Here is an 8,892-nt window from a genome sequence, read left to right as displayed (position 1 = left end):
CACGCACTTCCTTATAACTGTTAAATTGTGGTGAAATTTTTTATTTTTTTCTGATAAATAGTGTTCGATTTCTGAAAATGCAATTGCATGAAAGCTGTCCTCTGCCACTGTAACAATGACGGAAGGTGGTAGCCGATTAGCTCGTCTGTGATTATTTGATTACCACGCCCTTTAGAAAATTAGCAAATAATTAAAAAATGTTTTAAATGGATATATATTAAATGTAGTGAAAAAATTTGCAATTTAATTAAGTAGTGGAGTTTCTTTTTATCGTCTAATCATCATTTATTCTGCCTAAGAATCATAATCTAATTATTGTTAGTGATATAAAAATTATTTTTAGGGTTAAATATGTTTAGTTCTTCAACTATCAAGTGATTTTATTTTGTTTTTCTTTCAAATTTTGGTACACTTTGATCCTTATCCTTAAGGAAACTATAGTTTTTTGTCTTTCAAAACTAACGCAGTTAGAATTAGGCTGAGTTGGCTAACAGATTGTTACGTCATTTTTTCTTTTTCACACATTAAGTCAAATCAAACCACAGGCCACCCCAATCTGCTAAGTCAACCCACATCGACCAACCACTAAAACACTCCGGCAGCACCCAACACCATCATTGACTCCACTAGTGCAACCACCACGAGGAACCCAGAATCGTGAGACGAGACCCAAAATTCTAGTAGTGCAACCACCACGAAGAACCCATAACCGTAAGAAGAGACCCAAAACGTTGATCAAAAATCCAAAATTCATTTGAACTTTAACCTTCTAAATTGCATCATCAAGAACACAAGAAATTTTCCAAAAACAGAGCCCAAACTGCAAGAATCAGAAACCCAAAATCTCTAATTCATAACCATCAATTAGCAGATGAATCAACTACAACCTTAAATCACATAATCAAAACCCCAAAATTTCCATATCCAACCCTTGTCCCATCACGAGTCCAAAACTTACGAAAGAACAAAAATCCAATTCGAACCACACCCAAAGTCGCGAACCAAACGCAATTTCACTTTGTCGTGAAGACAATGGAGCACTCGTCGTCTAGAAGAAAGCGTTGCGAACCGCAGTCCAGCGCCTCACCGCCACCAAGCCACACAAACTCTCAGCCCAAACTAGCTCCATCATCTGATTCCTACCTCCAGCTCCAGAGTCGTCGCCTTCAGAACCCTCCGATTTTGCTGCACTCTCCAAGGCAGAACAAACACCCGAACCCTAAATCTGCAATCCCTGAACCTACCAGGCTCGAACTCACAACGTGCAGCCACAAGGAGGAGAGTGTTTTACATGAGAATGTTGAGGTCCATGATAGAGATCTTCACATATCTCTTCTTCTGTTGTTACCGAACGGTGGAAGGCAGGAAGAGGTCGAGTGGTGAGGGAGAAGAAGACAGGAACCAAACAGCTGAAAACTACCGAACGCCTAAAGGCAGTGTAGCTACCGAACGACTTAATGCTAACGAACAGTAAAAGCATGATAGCCGATTGGTTGCAGTGTTTTAGTATCTTATTAAATAGTTTGTTAATTCTGTTTTTATTTTCTCTTTGTATATATTCTTTGCTTCCGATGTAACTCAATATACTTTTACTTGAATTCATTCACTATTATTCTTTTCTCTGGAGCTCTTTCGCTTCTCTCTTTCTCAAACACTTACATGGTATCAGACAAAACCTCTTCCTGCCTTTCACCATTCGGTAACAACAGAAGAAGAGATCTGTGAAGATCTCTATCAGTCCAGGAAGCATCATTTGGGGAAAATGTTTTGGATTTTGAAGGTAGAGATAGGTGGGTATTCGTTCCCTTTTTCAAATTTAACTCGAAATTATTTCGATTTTTGAACTATGCTTTCCCCTGCCGCGATAATCAGAACCAGAAAGAATCTGGAAAGAATAAGAGAGTTTACTGTAAAACCCCAACCCAAGACCAGAGAACAAGACGAAGGACAACACTTCCCCTGCGAACAGACCAAACCGGAAAAGAGGAAGGAGAAAGGGTATCTCCTTTTTCTAACCCGCGACCTCCCTGGGAGAGAAACCCCTGTGTTCAATGTCAGATGCAAGGAAGGAGATGGAGGGAGAGGGAGAGGAGAAGAAGATTGACTTAGTGTCAGAAAAAGAAAAAATGACGTGGCAATCTGTTAGCCAACTCAGCCTAATTCTAACGGCGTTAGTTTTGGAGGACGAAAAATTATAGTTTTCTTAAGGACAAGGATCAAAGTTTGAAAGAGGAACGAAAAGTAAAATCGCTTGATAGTTGAGGGACTAAAAACATATTTAATCTTTATTTTTATTGTGAATCGTTGTATTGATAGTGTATCAAAACTAATGAGGATATTAAACATTACTTATACGTATATTTCTTGTTTTAATAATGTGATATTATAATAATGATTCGATGGTATACTAGAGCACCATTACTTAAAATTCTGATTTGATTAAATTAGGGCAGTTTCTTCCCATGCAATTTCAATTTGCAACGAATTTTTGTATGTTAGATTGTGTAATTTAAAATTATTTGAAATGTATAATTTAAGTTGTACTTTTTATTTTATAATTTAGAATGTATGATTTAAAATATAATTTTATATTTTAGAATATATTTTTTTTTTGTATTTCAGAATATATAATTTAAAATAATATTTATAATACATTTTTTATTTATACTTATTAATGCACGATTTGAAATCTAGATTTAAAATATGAAAATTTATAGAAACGCAGGTTGAAATTATAGAGGTGTAGGAAGAAATGGTGGAAAATACTGCCTTGTAAACAACCCAATTTTCTCCACTTAGTTATTTTCATTTAGGTGTTTCTTGCATTTCGTCAAATTTCTTCTTCCATCCCATCAAAATTGTACGCTGAAAAATTAAAACCATTTTGTTCCTCCGTAAATTCAACCATCCGATAATGTAAATTTTGTATGCTATGATTTAAAATATATTTTTTATTTTATATTCTAAAATATATAATCTAAAATATAAATTTGTATATTTTAAAGTGTACATTTCATACAATACAAATGGTACATTTTAGAATATAAAAATTTATGAAAATGCAGATTAAAATTACGGTGTCGGACTAAATGACCAAAAATACTGTTTTAAAAACAGCTCAAATTTCTCAACCATCGGTTATTTTCATTTACATATGATTGTAATTCTCAATAAATGACCAAAAATAGTGTTTTAAAAACAGCTCAAATTTCCCAACCATGGATTATTTTCATTTACATATATAATTGTAATTTTCAATAGCCCTGACGGTGTTGGAGCTCCAATAACCAATTCATAGTTGCCAAAATATTAAAACCAGATTATGTTCTGCACAATTTTAATCAGCCAAAAAGTTGCTTTGTTCAGAGTTTAGTGCATAGACTTGTTATAAAATAACGTAGAATATGATTGCCTTGAGTTATTTAAACCGCCAACACGAGGGGATTACGCAATAACAAACACCATACATGCATTTGATCCGTGTATCACTAAGATCACCAGATATTCCATGATATCAGAGTTAATGAAAAGTACAACCAGATGGGAACATATATGTCCACAATACAAAAGGAAACTATCGCCAAAACTTATATCTTAACAATCAGCAGTGCAATATCTTGTTGCACAAAACATAACATCATTACTAAGACAGTTCAGACATAGGTATCAACGAGGGATTTCCTCATCTCGTCCACAATGGCACTAGGCTGAGCTTCTCTCAGCTTGAAAACACTCTCAATTACAGATAGCTCTGTTGCAGTGGTGTCTGAACCACAAAATGCTGTCCAATCATTAACTGTCATTCCAGCTGCTATTACTTCACTGCCGCGGTTAACGGTCCCAGCCACCAAAGGAACCTGAAGAAGTGTAGAAAGCTCATCCAGGTCTTCTATGGAAGTATGAGGGTGAACCTGCATCGAGTGTATGGTCAAAAGACAGGGTATATAGATGTCTAAATTATGAATTTTTAATAGATAATATATTTTACTCACCAAACCACCCCTGTTGGAGAAGGCACAGTAACTACCAACAAGAATGTTGCCTGCTATGGTCTGCCTAAAAACTTCTACTCCAAGAACATCTGCAATCATCTCTTCAGTCTCCTGAACAAAAACTTAATGTTGAATACTCGAGCTAGCCAAGATCTATATATAAAATCACAGATAGATGCAAATAACGATGATGGAGTAACAGGGTTTGAAGAAAAAAAACGGATTAATATAAACAAAAAGATCAGTATTTTAATATTGACACCTGAATGGGAAATTACTTCATATGCATAGCAATAAGAGAACATGTTTGGCAGACAAACAAGACTTGATTGGGTAGAGAATTAGCCAGAATAACATCTTAAGTTATAAAGGGATTTGTTTTATCAACAAAAATCAGCATTAGGTTTTATCAACATGTTTGGCAGACAAACAAGACTCGATATAAAGGGATTTGTTTTATCAACAAAAACCAGCATTAGGTGATAAAATCCCTACGCTTTGATACATGCTAAATATCGAGTTGTCAAAATTTAAGGGGCTCAGATTCAGAGATAGCAACATATAATAATTAGTACAACGTATTTCACCTCCGTGCTTCACATGAAAACATAAGTCTCTCAAAATCAATTTCTAATTCTAAATATGAATAAACACCTACAGAAAAAAAAAATTGGTCAACAATAAGGCAACAATACCCTGTCAAGATCAGTGTGTGTGAGGGCCACATGGTCATTACATGCTATACAATTCCCCAGAGCAGATAGCCTTTCGTCAATACGTTGAACAACAACTTGATCAGGTAGACTGTTTCTCAAATGCTGAAGTTCTACAGAATTAACAGAGACAAATAAATCAAATACCATAAGTCAGTATATCATTACTAGAGCGGAATTATATACTGCCAAAAAAAAAGGTAAATTACTTAAAAAAATGTAATGTCAATCCAGAAATCCTATCTTCGGGTCTCAACATACAAAATTTGTACAAACAAAGATATATAATACTGTCAAAAACCCAGTGAAAAATGGGAACAAAAATAATTAAAGGCATAGAGACTAGAGTGTTGATAAAGATGGAGATACAAACAAACAAATGAACAGAATTCAGAATCTTTAAGAAATCAGCTAATTGCACAATCACAGACCAATCCAAAACACCAAGTCAATCATTCGGTACTTAAACTAGTAAATTTGTCAAGATCCTTTCAATTACAGATATACAGAAGCAATAGTAGTAAAACAAATTATCAAAATCAGCGATTATTCATCCAATGTGCTAACAGCCCCCAGAATCATCAATCAGATATTGAGTAACCTTTTGACATATTTCATTCAGAGTCAATAGGGTGAATTTCCGTTTGGGAAGACAGGGAGTTCCAAAGCATAACAGGCCAAAGCACATGACATTAAAGCTGCATCATAAAGCACAAAGAATCAAAGAAAATATAACAGAAATAGGAATTACCTTGATCTGTGGTGGTATGGGGCAAGAGAAGCCCATTCTTGTTTCCTGCAAACCAATTTCAAGGAAAATTAATTATGTCCAATAAAGAGACAATAACTAGAAAGAAGAAATAAGTGCCGTTTTTTGTTAATTAGAAAAGAAAAATATCTGTTTATAGGATGGATCCATCTCAATGGACTATAACTACTTGACAAACCAATAGAACAAATGAGGATAAGAAAAACATTACCGGCACAAAGACGACCAATAATCCGAGTACCCCCAATTGATGTCTTGACCACAGGGATAACATCAGCTAACTCAGCTTCAAATACACTGTATCAAGCAACATATTAATCTCTGATACTATCATAACAAATTGAAACCAACATATATATGTGTGTGTGTGTGTGTGTGTACACACACACATATACACACACTAAGCAATGTTTTCAATAGTCCATGATGAATGAAAACCTGTAGAAGCTTTCAGAACCTCCAATGGCAACCAAACAGTAGGCATTGGTAAGTTTAGAGAAGACTCCAACTTCACAATTATTTTCAAACTGAAGTCCTGCAGGAAATCCATAGTCATCAGATATATTAATTTAAAAAGTAAAAAAGATTTCCACCAAAGAATACCATAAAATAATAGACACAATAAAAACACAAATGAGTCAACTTGGTAAAGGTACCAATTAAACAGATTCGGAGACATATATGTTTCACTTACTAGTTGCCATGATTGAGAATGACAGAAATCTGACCCAAGTAATCAAATTGATGATCTACAGCACCAGAATTCAAATCAGAAAAACAAAATAAAGGTTCCTTGTTTCATACGAAAATAAACTTAAACAAATAAACACCTCGTCTAAAAGACGTAACCCGCACAGCTCACAATCTGTGGACGCAGGTCCTCACCTTATTAGACTTTACATTAAGGTATTGGAATTTGGATATTAGATGGAAATTTTTATGAAAAAATGGTTAGAAGGGGTCAGCGTTGCTCAAACAACTTACTACAACTGATGCTCACCAAAATTGAATAAAAAGGAAGAAAAATAAACAGAAAATGAGTGACTTCTCCACTAGACACTCCTTCATTTTAATGCCACGTAAAAACTGTGTACTTTCTACTGCTAAGATCATTTGTAGACATGATCAAACGCGGTAGAACACAATATGAAGATTGCTACATTATTAATATTTAACATTCAAAAACTCATGTGAAAGTGATACATTTATATCCGTGTAAAAAGAAATACAGTTAGTTTGCACTCCTTCATTTTGAATCTTCTAAAGATAAAAAATCCTTCAAAGAAATAAAAGTTCTGAAAAATACTTTTCCAGAAAAAGTAAACTGTCAGACATGCACTTAGTTTAGTCCATTATTGTCAATTAAAATATGAAAAAGGATTATTGTATTTTGCATCTGAAATCTTCGTGATAATTTCATCTCAGCAACCCAATCAAATAAAGATAATCAATTTTGAAAAAAGAGGGAACCCCCAATTCCCAAATCATCCATAACCTAATTTGGGAATATTATGAAGGGAGAGTTATTTGGATGTGCGGACATGAAGAGAAAAATACCTAGTGCAGCGCTTAGGAATGGAAGGTCACGGCAAAGATAAAAGCGAAGATAGCGGCGGCGTCGGAAGAGAAGTTGCCGGAGCTGAAAACAAGGCAAGAGAGTCAGGGAGAGAAATTAGGGTATCCTGTTTTTGTAGTGGTATATACCGTGGCCTCCACGTTTATTTATTTATTTATTTATATTATAAATTTAATTTAATTATGTTCTAAATTAATAGAACAATCAAAATTTAGATTAAGATATGAAGTGATTTTAAACAACTAAATCTCGTTATTAGTTCAGGATAAACATTTATTCTATAAAGCTAAAATAAAATAAAACATGTATTTATACAAAAAAAAACATAAATATTTGTAATACAATACAATTAGTTAAAATATTGATATTTTTTTATCTTTATAAAGATAAAACAACCTAACAACCTTCAATCAACTCTTTTTTTTAATTAAAAGAACTTAAAACCTGCTTTTAAATTGTTTGATGAAAGATGAAAATTTGATAAAAGGGTAAATCTCAAGTTGGGAGACATCAAGGTCAAATGCTTCTGATGAAGCTTTTTTTAAGTGACAACAACAATAATAAGCACACGCATAAATAAATAAATATATATATATATATATATATATATATATAATTATTTGAATTTTAAAAATTGTTAATAAAATCCGTTAACTTACTGTAAAAATAAACTAAATTTAAAAATCACAATTTGTTTAGAATCTATGCATTGAATGGTCTATTTTAACACCTATAGCATTAAGATAACATGTTTGTGGCAGAGGATTAGTTCCTTAAAACAAAATGATCAAGAATAACAATTATTGAGTAATAACAGGATTTGTTTTATTAGCAAATAATCAGTATTACTAATAGCTTAACCGTTTGTAAACTTTTTTAGATATGTTGGAGAAATCTTTCACTAATAAAAGGTGTGTTTGTTTTTAAAACCAGATTTGAAAATTTGAGAAAAAAAATAAGTGGAAATGAGTTCTTTTGAATTAATGAAAGATAAAATAAAATAAAATAAGTGGGATAAGTTTAATAATTATATTTAAAAAAAGTTTTAATTGTTGAAACTATAATATTACTATAAAATCCAAAAAATGACATTTTAAAAGTCATAATAGTTTAAAAACAGTGAGACACGATTATTTTAATATTAAATGATTTAGTTGTAAATAGTTGTTATAAAATAATTTCATTATTTTAAAACTTATCATCTTTAGAAACCACTTTTCTAGAGTTCTCTGTCTTCTTTCTAAGAGGTCTGACTCCTGAGTCATCTCTTTGACGATCAGGAAGTGTCTAATCGATCACATCGACGAGGTCTACATTTCTAGCTAATCAATTTCTGACATAGAGCAAGTAAGTTTTGACTCCTTTTCCCCTTCCGTTTCAAATTTGCTTTAGAAGAATCTGGTACTATTGCATGTGTAATCATGTCTCTCCTACTCGTTCTTGGTTCATCTAGAGTTCTAAAGACTCTGTCTATTTTCAATTTGGTGTTTCATAGGTTTATCTAGGTATTCCTTGCGGTTCAAGTAATCGGCGGAGCGTTCTTTGAGTCGGATTGTTTCTTGTGAGGTAAGCGAAGCCAGACCTTGTCTTAAATGTGCTTGTAATATAAATTTGGTATTTATATGATTTATAGACCTTTCAGTGAAATTGGTGTGATTGGGAAAATGTTATGTATGTTAAATTGATGTTTTGATAATATGGTGTTGTGTACAATTGGTGTGATGAAATGGTGATGTTGGATAAAGATATAATTGTGTATGATAATGATGTTTCATTGTTTAAAACTGAATTCAAATGGTTGTTGAAAGTATTGGTTAAGTCACTTAGATTTCAAACTTAAAA

General features: G+C 33.0%; 1 protein-coding gene across 1 annotated transcript; it reads right to left on the bottom strand.

The window, feature by feature from the left end:
- Nucleotides 1-3,444: 3,444 nt before the first annotated feature.
- Nucleotides 3,445-7,182, bottom strand: LOC108320016 (eukaryotic translation initiation factor 6-2). Its single transcript, XM_017551358.2, has 8 exons — nt 7,032-7,182; nt 6,169-6,223; nt 5,913-6,009; nt 5,686-5,771; nt 5,457-5,501; nt 4,688-4,818; nt 3,993-4,103; nt 3,445-3,911 (listed from the first exon to the last, which is right to left on the bottom strand). Exons 2-8 carry the CDS (start codon nt 6,176-6,178, stop codon nt 3,654-3,656), a joined length of 738 nt encoding a protein of 245 aa, XP_017406847.1. The 5' UTR covers nt 6,179-6,223; nt 7,032-7,182; the 3' UTR covers nt 3,445-3,653.
- Between the last annotated feature and the right edge of the window lie 1,710 nt (nt 7,183-8,892).

This window comes from Vigna angularis, chromosome 8 (genome assembly GCF_016808095.1).
Source record: "Vigna angularis cultivar LongXiaoDou No.4 chromosome 8, ASM1680809v1, whole genome shotgun sequence".
Lineage (NCBI taxonomy): Eukaryota > Viridiplantae > Streptophyta > Magnoliopsida > Fabales > Fabaceae > Vigna > Vigna angularis.
Note: the sequence above shows the minus strand (reverse complement) of the source record. Positions and strands in the feature narration are given on the sequence as shown.